This window comes from Rhinopithecus bieti, unplaced genomic scaffold (genome assembly GCF_001698545.2).
Source record: "Rhinopithecus bieti isolate Rb0 unplaced genomic scaffold, ASM169854v2 scaffold_26977, whole genome shotgun sequence".
In the NCBI taxonomy this organism is placed as follows: domain Eukaryota; kingdom Metazoa; phylum Chordata; class Mammalia; order Primates; family Cercopithecidae; genus Rhinopithecus; species Rhinopithecus bieti.
In genome coordinates this window covers 820,279-834,498 of record NW_016812360.1, presented here as the reverse complement: position 1 = coordinate 834,498, position 14,220 = coordinate 820,279, and the positions used below count along the sequence as shown (strand labels likewise).

At 37.0% G+C, this 14,220-nt stretch overlaps 1 protein-coding gene across 1 annotated transcript in view; it reads left to right on the top strand.

The window, feature by feature from the left end:
* C6 (complement C6) overlaps nt 1-14,220 on the top strand; it is a 66,292-nt gene that overhangs the window by 41,669 nt on the left and 10,403 nt on the right. The window contains exons 10-15 of the mRNA XM_017896002.1: nt 5,065-5,230; nt 6,553-6,778; nt 7,672-7,843; nt 8,140-8,251; nt 11,806-11,938; nt 12,901-13,089. Of these exons, the coding sequence (XP_017751491.1) occupies nt 5,065-5,230; nt 6,553-6,778; nt 7,672-7,843; nt 8,140-8,251; nt 11,806-11,938; nt 12,901-13,089 (998 nt within the window). The remainder of the gene's footprint in view (nt 1-5,064; nt 5,231-6,552; nt 6,779-7,671; nt 7,844-8,139; nt 8,252-11,805; nt 11,939-12,900; nt 13,090-14,220) is intronic.

Genomic DNA, 14,220 nt, shown 5'->3' with positions numbered 1-14,220 from the left:
TCCTCGTACCATGACTTCATACTATGGTACCAGACTTCGTACCATGTCTGGCACATTATAAATGTTTAATAGATGTGCTCAATGAACACATGAATGCTTGAAAGAATAAATGAATGGAAAATTAACATTTATTGAACTCTTACTATGCTCCAGGCACTGTCCCAAGTGTTTGTGTGTGTTAACTTCTAATTCTCACAACAACCCCATGAGACTGGTACAATTATTACCACCATTTTATAGATGAGGAAACAGAGGCGTAGAGAGGAAAAGAATGAATGTGTAAATGAATAAACGAGTACTTCTATTTGGCATGAGCATAAATTTGTGAAATAAAGCTGAGAAGGTAGGTTTGGTCCATATCAAACAGGGCTTGTATGCCTTGCTAAAAAAATTAGACTTAATCCTATTAAATATTGTCACTATCCCACATATGATCTATACAATGTTAATAGGTGCTGCATGTGAAAAGGGAGTTCCATCTTTAAATTGAAAAACTTTGAGTGTAACAGTGTTTAAGAGAATTTCTCAGAGCTTTTAAAATTATAAAGAACATTGTAATTTTTTAAGAAGCTGATATACTGTGCAGTTTTCCCCTCAAATACCTTGCCAAGAAATTAACAGACTTACTGTTGAGCAGAACACTTTGCTGGATTGATTCAGTAGGAAAGCAGTAAAAATTATTAAGTAGGAAAATAAAATGCTATTTATATAAATTATTTATTGCTGTGATGTATTAAGTTCATTGCATATCAACTAGATTACATTCAAGTGTTAGCTCCACTGTTGATTGGCTATGTAATCAACATCAAGAGTTTAATCTTTCTTCTTGTAAGTACATTAAAAATAACGATAGTATTTACTTATGCTTATTGTGAGAATTAAATAAACAGTTCATATAAATTGATGAGGACAAAGCCTAGCCTATACTAACTATTCAATTCATGTCTGCTATAATTATTTTGTGGTTGCACAAGTGACATGTAGTAAAGACATATAATATAGGAAAATTATCGTTGAAATTGTAAAATAAGCAAAAATATTGAATAAGCACTTAACAAAAGAACATATTTTAAAAAGCAATAAACATAAAAAGATAATAAAGATAACTGGGAATCAAAAGGATAAAATTAAAACCATAAAATACGTGAAATGGTGAAAAAACTTAAATTAACAAGTATTGGCAGTAGAACTTTACAACCTGCCATACACTGCTGGTAGGAGAATAAATTGTTAATATCATTTTGGAAACTATTTGGCAATATCTACTAAAGTGAAACATAAATGCACACACACATATTTATGACTTAGAAACTCTACTAATAGGTGTGTACCAACAAAAATATGCACAAACATGGAGCAAAAAATAAGAAAAGCCGCTTTATTCATTTATTGGATACAACTCATATGTCTATCAAGAGTAAAATGAACCAATTACGATATGAATTCACTACTGCTGCAAACAAGATAGATGAATGTCACAAACATAAAACTGAGCAAAAGAAACCACGCACAGAAGTGTACATGTTTTATAATCTTATGTATAAAGTTAAAAATATCCAAAGCTAATCTATAGCAATAATAATAAAATTGGAGTTTGCATTTGGGGATGGAATAATGACTGAATAAAAGCATGAAGGAGGCTTTTGGGTGTTGCTAGAGTTCTATTTCTAGGCGTGGGCAGTGATTATATGGGTGGGCTCACTTTTTACGAATTAATTGAGCTGCATGCTTAATGATTTGTTTACATTTCTATGTCAATATTATACGTCAGTATAAAAGTTTACTTAAAATATAAGAAAATACTAGACTGGAATCAGGGCTACTTAGGAAACTGAGTTAATGTAGAGGAATTTAAGTGAGAAAATATCAAATATGGACCACAGTTTTCAGACTGTAGGAACAAGAGGACATTGCAAAGTTAGAGACTATTGCAATAGGCTCCAAACTGGTTTTTCAATTACCCATTGCTACCCAGATGACACAATACTGCTGATATTCCTGAATCATTTTAAATCCCCACCTCAAAACCTTTCATTGTTTCTAGGAAATGTAATTGTTTCTAAACCTGAAGAATGAAGTCTAATTTCCTTGACTTTACATCCAGATTCTCTGAGTTCTGCTGTTCTTCCCTGTCCCCGGACCTTCCACTTCAACTCAAACTGATGACTGTATGTGCTGTCTCCAGAGCATGGCACATCTGCCCTGACTCCAGGTCCTTGCCCATGGTGTGCCCATGGCTTAGAAGGCCATTGTCTCCTTAATATTAGGGCCATGATCTCCCTAATAGGAATCACCTTTCCTTCCAGGAACATGTCAGTCTTCCTTCAGAGCGCCATCCTCCCTAATTGCCAAAGATGACAGAATTATTTCACTTTCCTAACTCATTAATTGTTCATTGTTTTTACCATTGAATAATACTTAGCAAAAATTATTTTATTGGTCTTTTTAATTTCCTTTCTTTTCTTCCATTTTCCCTCCCTCTCTCCCTCCCTGCCACTTTCTACCTTCCTTCCTTTCTTCTTTTCCATCCTTGTTTACTTCTCCATAGTCTTGCTAATATATTTATGTACCTATTCCATATACTCACTGAGAGTCTGAGTTCTTAACACGATATTTGATATTTATCTGGGCCTGACATATAGAAGATTCTCAACAAATATTTATTGATGACAATTTGCCTAAAGTCAAAGACACAGACACATTGAAGAGCAAAACACACACGAGAACATAGATTTGCCTGTTTCTAACCCTGAGCTAGTTCAAGTAAATCACTGGACTTCAAACTTCTCAAGTCTGTAATTATATCATTAAAAATTTTTGAGGATATATCACTAATATATATATATTTACTAAAGAATTGTAAAAGGTATTATTCAAAAATGTGCATTAAATATGCAAATATAAAAAATGGAATGTTTTTTCAATAGCGTATATGGAACAAACAGAATTTTTATCTTCCTCATAGTGGTGGCTGCACACACTTAAAAACAAAGTTCAGGCTGGGCACAGAGGGTCACGCCTGTAATCTGAGCAATTTGGGAGGCTGAGGTGGGCAAATCACAAGGTTAGGAGATCGAGACCATCCTGGCCAACATGGTCTCTACTAAAAATACAAAAATTATCCGGGCCTGGTTGTGCGAGCCTGTAATCCCAACTACTCAGGAGGCTGAGGCAGGAGAATCACTTAAACCCAGGAGGCAGAGGCTGCAGTGAGTTAAGGTCACTCCACCATACTCCAGCCTGGGAGACAGAGCGAGACTGTCTCAAAAAAAAAAAAAAAGAAAGAAAGAAAGAAAAAAGTAAAAAAAAGTTCCTTGATAAATCCATATATTACAGAAGTTTCTTGAAATTTTTGACATGCTTTTGGTCAGCTTTGGTGTTCATCTTATGATGCGGCTTCTGAGAAGATTGTGTAAGTAGAAATATTCGTTCTGTCTTTTACTAGCTTTTTTTTCTTTTGTTTGCATTATTGGCATTATCTTCAATCTGCATTTTCTTTCTGGAATCTTTTTAAGGCACTTGTTCACTTGTAAGAGTAAACCAGTGGAACAGTAAACAGACTTACTCTTTCTTCAGGATCCCATTGCCCTCACAGATAACCATTACCAGTGTCAATCCGTTTACGAAATATGTGGTATCAATCTAAATACGAAATAACATGACAAAGCCACTGTCAGTCTGTACATGATATATTGGCAAACTCTAATTTCGCTTCTACTTTTATATGAAAAATAAGTACGAAAACCTCTAAAATTTTCATTGTATACCTTTGTTTTGTTACTCCTTATACCTGTGTTTTGTTATGCACTTTACTTTAAAAGCAGCCATACTACTTTCTTCATAGGAAGGCAATTTCATCATTTTCTAATCATTCTAGACTATCTTACTATAGAATTTCTGAATAGTGGGGGCATAGCTAATTCTTACTGATAGACACCAAATTAATGCCACTAACTATCACTCATATCACTAGTTTTCTTTTTATTTGCTACTATTTCTTACTGCAATTCCTTATTAGTCGGTCTCTATCCCTGTTAATTAAAGTTACCATTTGGGTAGGGGAAATGGTTATGGAAATTTGTATAAAAGAATTGTGCTATATACTTTAACAGTAAATGTCATTGTGTCTAAAGAAACATTGTGCCAACTCTTAACCTGATGGTTAATTTTTTTTTTTCTGTGTTAGTTGTGCTTTCACCTCTGTCTTTAAATATAAAATCATTCTATCATTTTTTCCTGTAATTGGAAGTTTCACTGTGACAGTCAATTGATTGGCTATCAGAAGTCATGTGACTTATTTTATTCTGGGCACCCAAAACGTAGTAACATAAGTCAGGGCCGGGCGCGGTGGCTCAAGCCTGTAATCTCAGCACTTTGGGAGGCCGAGACGGGTGGATCACGAGGTCAGGAGATCGAGACCATCCTGGCTAACACGGTGAAACCCCGTCTCTACTAAAAAAATAAATAAATAAAAGGCAAAAAAACTAGCTGGGTGATGTGGCGGGCGCCTGTAGTCCCAGTTACTCCAGAGGCTGAGGCAGGAGAATGGCGTAAACCCGGGAGGCGGCGCTTGCAGTGAGCTGAGATCCGGCCACTGCACTCCAGCCTGGGCGACAGAGCGAGACTCCTTCTCAAAAAAAAAAAAAAAAAAAAAGTCAGAAGCAGGGGGGTTGACATTAAAGATTAAGGGGCAGAGTAGTCGAGGACTGGGCTGTAATTGCATCCTAGTCCTGTCTCTTAGTAACCATGTGTTCCAGGACAAGTTACTTTTGGCTTCAAAGTTTATAATAATAACTACTTCTCAGGGTTGTCATGAGAATTATATGTGTGTAAAGTGCCTGGCATCTACCAGATGCTTAATAAATGGTAGCTGTTAGTACTGTTATTATTATTTCTATTATTAAACTCCCTACAGGGAGGAGGAGTGTTCTCTTACTTTTTCACTTAGCTTACTTAATGGAGCTACATACTGTACCATCTACTTCTGCCTTCTGTACAAATAGGCTGTTTTTTTTTTTTTTTTTAACTAAAATTAAATGGGCATTTTATTGGAACACCTTGCAGGTTCATTTTGCAGGGAGCAGAGAAATCCATATCCCTGATTCGAGGTGGAAGGAGTGAATATGCAGCAGCTTTGGCATGGGAGAAAGGGAGCTCTGGTCTGGAGGAGAAGACATTTTCTGACTGGTTAGAATCAGTGAAGGAAAATCCTGCTGTGATTGACTTTGAGGTAAGAGTAAAAATTTTTCCAGGTAAGAGATCTAAAGTAGTTCTCTAGCGGCCCAAATTGCACATCACACAATTTGTTTTCCATTTTCTTCTCAGACAATAAAAGAAATGCCTTTCTTTAGTATTCATGCACAACGTACCTTTTGTTAAATGTTAAATTGCATGTCTATTGCTTTTGCTATTAACAGTACAGTATTTAGAATTCCTAGCATGCATGAAACACCAGGAAATGGAACTTAGTGAATAAAAATGCTCAAACTTGCCTTGAGTAGTACTTATTTTTCCATGTATACAATAAATCTGGTTTCTGTGTTCTTCTTGCAACTCCTTATTTGATGAACACTCCTAAGTCTTCATTTGTAGCTCTGTGAGATAAATGAGATTTTAGATCCATTTTACTTCCTGTTTCTGTAACTATTGATTGAATTTACCAGTTTTGTATTTGTTGTAATTGCATTAAAAGGTGATATTTATTATTTATGGAATGCTTTACTCACGTATCAGCCATATGCCATTTAGAACCTGTTTTCCCCAAACATATCCACATTTTAAAAGGCCTCCAAAGAAGTTATTATGTTCATTTCATTTAAATGAAGACAAAAGAGTTCAATCATTATGAAAATAGAATCATTTGCATGCAGCATGAAGATGTATTGAGCTCTACAACTTAGGGGAGAAAAATGAGATCCAACTGCCCTTCTGGGTACTTGCAAGTCATATTGCACTAGACAGTCATTTCTTTGAGGTTTTACGATGTTAATAAAATGAGCCCTGATTTATCATTAGCCCATTATTTGTTACTGTAATTTTTCCATTCATCCTACTGGCAAGTTTATTTCTTCATTTTCTCCCCCTCCATATTTTCTCATCTAACTCCAACAAAAGCCAAAACTGTCCCTGGAAAAAAAAGAACATGGAAAGCTTCTCTTATCCTCTCTAGATTTTTTGTTGCTTAAGTCAAATTTAATGAGGTTTCAGCAGAGCAGTAAAGAGTTGCCTAACTCTTGGTCACCTATCTCAGTGCTTTGATGCATGCATAGAATACTTAATAACATGACATACAACCAAGTAAGCAACACCTCCCATGTGACTTCCTTCACAGTAAAATTGCAGGGAAGGTACGTGCCATATACATCACACCGGTCCACAGGTAGAAGGCTTTTGCCTACTGGTTCAACAGGTGGCAATACTATATTCTGCAATAATCCATTTGAAGTGTAGAATTTTCAGGCTTTCCTTCTCATCTCATGAGAACTGGGCAGTAATGGCAACCTATTACCAAAGTGGATGTGACTGGACTTCCTCTCTCCCATTTGCTCCTAGCTTGCCCCCATCGTGGACTTGGTAAGAAACATCCCCTGTGCAGTGACAAAACGGAACAATCTCAGGAAAGCTTTCCAAGAGTATGCAGCCAAGTTCGATCCTTGCCAGTGTGCTCCATGCCCTAATAATGGCCGACCCACCCTCTCCGGCACTGAGTGTCTATGTGTGTGTCAGAGCGGCACCTACGGTGAGAACTGTGAGAGACGATCTCCAGATTATAAATCCAGTAAGTATCAGGAATCTATTGTGAGGTAGATACGTTTTCCCCTCCAAAGAGTATTCTAAATTAGTCAATTAAAAAGAAACAAAACTTCTATCAGCAGCCTCCACCTCGTACAGGCTCAGAGAGAAGATAAACCTGCAAAAAGTGTGAATCTCAACTGTAACCTACCAACTATGTGACCTTGGGGAAAGTGACCTAGTTTTCCTATGCCTCAATCTGTTCATCCATAAAATGAGGATAACACCAGTATCTATCTAAGGAATATGAATACATTACATAAGTATTTGTATATCAAGAGTACATGCACAATGCTCATAACATAAAAAATCAAACATAACATCAAATAAAATATATGATACTGATATTATAAGCCTCTTATGTATTGTAATATAGAAGGAGGATGACTTTGTAATAAAAGATAAATTAAGCCACAACGAAAGTTTTCATACAGGACTAAGTAATGTTCATAGCTACCTCAAATCCTCCTTAGAAACAGGGTAAGGCATGGGAGTAAGAATGTATTCTACTACCTTTAAAAATGTAATTTAATATGCATCCTATTAAGAAGATGTTCATGTTTATACATATATGAGTGCACATTTTTAAAAGGTCTCCAAAGCAAAGAATAAAGAGGTTTGTTAACAGTTGAAAATAATTCATAATGGTTGCCATTTGTTGCCATTTTATTTAAGTTTGTGGGAACAAAGTCTAAAAGGAAATCAGGCAATGTACCAGGCCCCTTCCACAGGTAATTTCTTTTAATCCTCAGAAGAACCCTATCATATTCCACAAAGGAAGTTACTCAGCTAAAAAGTGAGGAAACCAGGTTGGCCTCGCTTCAAAACCAAAATTCAGCTGCACCATGATCCATGGGGGTGAGTCTTCCTTTGTTCCAGATGCAGTAGATGGACACTGGGGTTGTTGGTCTTCCTGGAGTACCTGTGATGCTACTTATAAGAGATCGAAAACCCGAGAATGCAATAATCCTGCCCCCGAAAGAGGAGGGAAACGCTGTGAGGGGGAGAAGCGACAAGAGGAAGACTGCACATTTTCAATCATGGAAAACAAGTAAGACTGGGTAAGGGAAAAGAATGGGTCATTTTGCCCTAACTCTCAATAACATTGAGAGTTCAAATGGTTATTAGTCTACTGCTAAGTAAAGAAATAATTAGAACTTTACCTATGCCAACACAGAATATTAATGAGCCATTGGGCTTGCTGCTGTGCCTTTTTCTGTGTGTAATGTTTTTTATTTAATACATATATGTATGTAATGTGTACATATGTATACACATAAGCATATACACACATGTAAATGTGTGTACATACATACATATACACGCATATTTATGTTTCCCTTTTAGTGGACAACCATGTATCAATGATGATGAAGAAATGAAAGAGGTCAATCTTCCTGAGATAGAAGCAGATTCTGGGTGTCCTCAGCCAGTTCCTCCAGAAAATGGATTTATCCGGGTCAGCATCCTAACCCTCATTTTTGATTTATAGTTTTAATAACCTCGAAAAGCATAAATTGTCTTTTAATTAGAGCTACTGTTTTCCTATTCGAATAATCTCCTGTTGACTTTAAAAGTACAAAATAATATTTAGAAACACTTTGCCACTCTTCCATCTTGAATTTCCTAGAGATGTCTTCATAGCCAGTTGTTAAACTAAAGGATAACAGATTGCTTGGGTTTCTTGGAAAGATAATAGAACTTCAATATAATATAGGACTGTATGACTTGTGAGAATTTGCAAGTAAGATCTGGCTATTTCAGAGTCTGAGCAAACTGATACCTTTACCTAAGGAATGTTTAGAGAAACACACTAGACTGGCTATAATCACAGGAGGTGTTTATTCTGTATTGTTTTATTAGGTTAGAAACCTGTAGAGTTCTTACGCAGTCAAAACCATTTTCACGTACCTTTAAGTTTCAACTTTTTTTACTAAGCCACAATATGTTTCTATTACTTTTTTAAAAGCTGAATACTTTTTGTCAAACAGATCTATGGCCTTAGACATAAATAGTTCAGGTGATACATGATATTTAAAATTGATCACAGAAGGCATGCTCCCTATTTCATTTTACCTTTCTTAAACTTAGTAATATCATTACATTAATCTTTTCCCAACTGTATCACACTTATGATAAAAGATCAATAACACTCAATTCTCTAAGGTCATCAAATAGTTTTATTCATGGAGTATAGTCTGGGTTAATGTATCTTCCATATTCACTTATTTTTCTGCCCATGCATAAGGACCATACATTAAAGTTTATGGGGAGGAAATATTTCAGAGGGAGGTAATTTTAATTAGTCTTTACTCTAGAAAAAAGGTTCTCAAACTCAACAATGTGCCAAAAGACCTGTTAAAACACAGATCACTGGGTCTCACTCCTTGAGTTTCTGATCCAGAAGGTTTTGGGAAGGGCACAGAAATGTCCATAGCTAATACATTCCTAGGTAATACAGACACTGATGGTTTAGGAGCCACACTTTGGGAACCAATTCTTTTGAACAAGAGCCACCAGTCTATGGCCCAAAGGCCAAATTTGACCTGCCACTTAAAAAAATAAAGTTTTATTTTTATTGATACACAACCATATTCATATGTTTACATATCGTCTATGGCTACTTTCATACAATAACGGCAGAGGTGAGTAATTTCAACAGACGCCACATGGCCTACATATGACTATCCAGGCCACTTATAGAAAAAGCTTGCTGGCCCCTGCCCTAGAACATTATCCTTAAAATCACATATTGGCAGATCCAGATACCAAAATAACTTAATTTATTCCGGTTGCATACAAAGACCATTAAAATTATTGACATTCTCATTTTAAAAACACACAAAGGCTTTCAGCAGTGATGCATTATTCTTCTAACTCATTTTATAAGGTTAGATTATAGATTCCCATTTTCATGGATAAATTCATTTCTTATTTTATTTTGCTGTTTACTAAAGGCCTGGTCTCTATCTGGGAATAGTTTTTACTCAAATATAATAAAGTTTTATTTTTTCCTAATAAGCATCTTCTGGAATTTCTAGTGGCAAAATGCCCCTTGTATAGATTCCAATAGAGGTAGATATGCCTAATTCCAGGTTAGAGCAATGATGTTATTGCACACAAGTATATTTATTTAATGAGTAACAGACAAGTCCAACCTCTGTATGCAAGTGACAGGGACTTTTGGCAAGGTTTTTTGTTTAGTCAGTCTACCAAATGTACTTCCCTAACTTTGATTATTGCAACATACACTTATATGTTACAGATTCATAAAAAAACAAGAAATACAAACAAAAGTTTAAGGCAATATTTTATTTCAGAAGAAATGCAAGAAAAAACTGTGCAGCTTTTGAATAAAACATCCAAATCATTAGTCCATTTCCTTTGGAAACAAAGCCATGTCAGTAATAACCAACAGTCGAATGGTAGTTTTGTATCCAGAAAATTAAGAATCTTCTAGGAGACAAGTTTAACCATATGACCAAGTAACAACATAAGCTGACAATTAAGTTTTCACTGTCCTCAAGTTCCTAACTTCAATTATCAGAGAACAACTGCTTAGTCAATTATTGGTACTCTTATCCCTCTCAGTAAAGGAAAATTGTATTGCATTACTAGCTCCTTAAGAAGGATAATGTTTTGTATTCTTTCAGCAAAGAATTCAGGCCTGTGTAAAGATTTATGAGACAGAGATCTGGTTGTGGAGTTGACACTAAAAAGTCAGGGCTGGGGCTGATAAACGTGATAAACACTATAAAAATAGAGCCTTGCATGAGTTTCTCTCAGAACTGAAAGGACGTTGTACCTCACGAAACCAGGGAAATCGAAGGTGTTTGCAAAGGATGGTCTAGTTGAGCTGGGTCTTGAGGGGAAGAGAGAAGGTGTTGAGGATACAAGGAACAGCCACGTGGAGACATGGAGGCATGAAAAAGAATTTTATGTTCAAAGAATGGCAGGGTTTTGCTTTGCTAGAGCATAGGTTTTATGGGAGGAAATGGCAGGAGGTGAGGGGGGTAAAGTAAGTTAAAATAAATATTCCGATCTAAGAAGACTCAGTTTACCTTGAAAATTGTAGTGAACTACCCCCCCCCCACCGCCCCCAGCAACATGATAATAGTTGTACAATCCATTAATTGGGAAAATATATAATGACCAGTGGGTTACTAGGAATTGAGTAGCAATTTTAAATGATCTGCACTCAGTCACAATAGCAACTGCATATGTTTGCTTTATACATAAGATATATTATTTATTCAGTTTATAGTCACTCCATGGTGAGCATATGGTTTTCTATTCTAGCAATAGAAGGACATCCCATATATGAAGATTTTTGGTTTCTTCTTTTTTTGGGGGGGGAGTTGTTTGTTTGTTTTTTGGTTTTGGTTTTGAGACAGGGTTTCACTGTGTCGCCCATGCTGAAGTACAGTGGAACAATCATGGCTCACCACAGCCTCAACCTTCTGGGCTCAAGCAATCCTCCCAGTTCAGCCTCCCAAGTAGCTGGGACCACAGGCACATGCCACCACTTCTGGCCACTTTTTTTGTATTTTTGTGGAGACAGGGTTTTGCCATGTTGCCCCAGCTGGTCTCAAACTCCTAGACTCCAGTGATCCACCTGCCTCAGCCTCTCAAAGTGTTGGGATTATAGTCATGAGCCACCATTCTTGGCAGGGGAGCAAGTTTTCAAGTTAAAAAAACAAATGAACAAAGCCCTAATCAATTCAGGGAGACAGATTAGAAGAATGACCAGTTAAAAAGTTGCCCTAGTAAGAAACAATAAATACCATGAAGAAAAACAATGATGGCAATGGGAAGGAGAGAACTTATTATTATTATTATTATTATACTTTAAGTTCTAGGGTACATGTGCATAACGTGCAGGTTTGTTAAATTGAGAGGACTCGGTGACTGAGTAGATCCAGAAGTGAAGGATAGAAAGGCTCAGTTTGAGCCTAAAGAGTTAGAGAGTGTTATTCGCAGCATTAATAATTTCTGGTTTCTGCTTTAATTAAGAATGAAAAGAAACTATACTCGGTTGGAGAAGATGTTGAAATTTCATGCCTTACTGGCTTTGAAACTGTTGGATACCAGTACTTCAGATGCTTACCAGACGGGACCTGGAGACAAGGGGATGTGGAATGCCAACGTGAGAACTGGGCAAACAATTTTGCTTGACAACTTTACAGAATGAATGTGCCCAATATAAAAACAGTAAAATCACATCCTTAGATCAATACATTTTACTCATTTTTATCTGGTGAAAGATTTTGTGAAGCAGAAAATAAATAGGAGGGCTCATTTGCTAAAACTGGATTTCCAGATATCTCCGTATTTCAGTGTTCCTGCTCCTACATATTACTGTCACACACACAGGACTGCAAAGTATGCACTTCGAAAGAAATCCAGGAAGTCGGCAAGCTGTATCTAACCACAGACATCTGCCTTGCCCAATGTTCAAATTGACGCAAATTGCTGAGTCTCAAGAAGATGATATTTACACTCTTTATGTATCAGAAATGGGAATTTGTGTAAGACGGGATTTTGTGTAAGATGCAGTTTTCACCAAGACACTACTCCTTGGTGCATGTTCACATTCTTTGCTGAGAAAGAGCAAATAAGCTTTAGGCTCTGCACATGTCTGTACTAAAGTAAAAACCAAGATTCAAATAAGGGTTGAGTGGGACTCCAAAGACTTATTTTGGGGCACCGTGAAGCAGCGTTGAGACCAGTGTCAATTAGAATGCCCATCACTCTGCATCACTCACAGCATGGTAACTTGCATTTGGAGAAATCCACTAAGGATAAGAGAAAAGAAAGTGTTTATTGAAGGGAAAAGGGCCCAATGATTTCATAAAAGTTGGATGTGTCTGGAGCCAGTTCTTTAGCAAGGGAACCTCAGATAATGAAACTAAAGGGAATTTTTCAATGAAGGGTCTGAGGGAAAGCCCGGGATTCTTATCCCCCAGGTTTTCTGATCAAAAGGAGGCACCACAGTTGAACAAATGCAGTAAATCTCATCAAAATCACCTCTTTGGTTGCATAAAATTTGCCTAAATTTGTTGTTTATTCTGCTCCACTAAGCACATATGAAATGTTGCTCTCTTGCAGGGACAGAGTGCATCAAGCCAGTTGTGCAGGAAATTCTGACAATTACACCATTTCAGAGATTGTATAGAATTGGTGAATCCATTGAGCTAACTTGCCCCAAAGGCTTTGTTGTTGCTGGGCCATCGAGATACACATGCCAGGGGAATTCCTGGACACCACCCATTTCAAACTCACTCACCTGCGAAAAAGGTGCGTAGCAGTTCAGTGTCCTGGGGTCTGATAAGGTGGTGCACCCTGAGATTGGTAGTATAGCCTCTACAGCCATTCTATGTCTTAAGCACTGAGAGGCTAAATAAAACACAAGTTTAGACAGTGTGGGTCAAACAGGAACTCTGCAATGGCTCTGCTAATTCCCTAAGCTCTTTGCCATCCTGCCTCCTTTATTCTCTTCTGGGCTTTTATGATGTGTGAAAGAAAGGGAAAAAGTTAACCTTTTGAATAACCTTAAATAAAATTATCAGTAAAAAGATCTCATGGAAATTAGTGAGAACTTCAGGTAAGAATTGTGTCTTGGTTTCACTAGACTCCTGATCATAATAATAAATTACAAGAAACATAAGTGTCAGTGGAATGAATGTATGTGGAAGCCATAGACTTCAGAAAGTTAAGATCTTTTGGACACCGTAGGCAGTATCCTCATCAGAGCGGATGCATGCATGTGCACACACATCCCCTTAGATTATAAATTAAAATTATAATCCAAACTGAGAAATACAAAATGTTCCATTAAAATTGTTATTCAAACTGAGAAATAGGAAATGTTCCACCGCTAGATAAAGGAAACACATAGCCTATTTCATATACTTTCTCTCCAATAATATTGACAGAAAGACCAATGCAGGGAGTCACAGAAAGAGAAAGACAATCATAAATAAAACTGACACTGTGAGGTAAAGACACTTTCAGGCAGGGAAACATTATTAATTCTTTCAATGTGAAAAAGTTCTGCTTCATAAAGATGTGAGATGCTACACGGTTACTTTTTTCCTTCCTCCCAGACCTGGACTCCTCAAGTAGCTCTTCAGAGGATCCTCTTGCCCTCAGCACTTTACAGACTGTGCAGTATTGCTGCTCCTGTGCTGGGAGGTGTGGGCAGCTGAGTCTCAGCACTGCTTCAACCTGAGGCTGATTGGAAGAGCAGATTCCTTGCATAAGATCATTGGCAATTTCAAACCTGTAGTGAAAGAGCAAGACTCTGTGCCACTTGAAAACTGATTGATTCTTTTTGGAAACAGTGTATACCTTGCTGCTCCTCCCTGGCCTAAATGTAGAATTACAAAGGGCAAAGAGGCATAAGTAAACAATATCACCACAATGTAA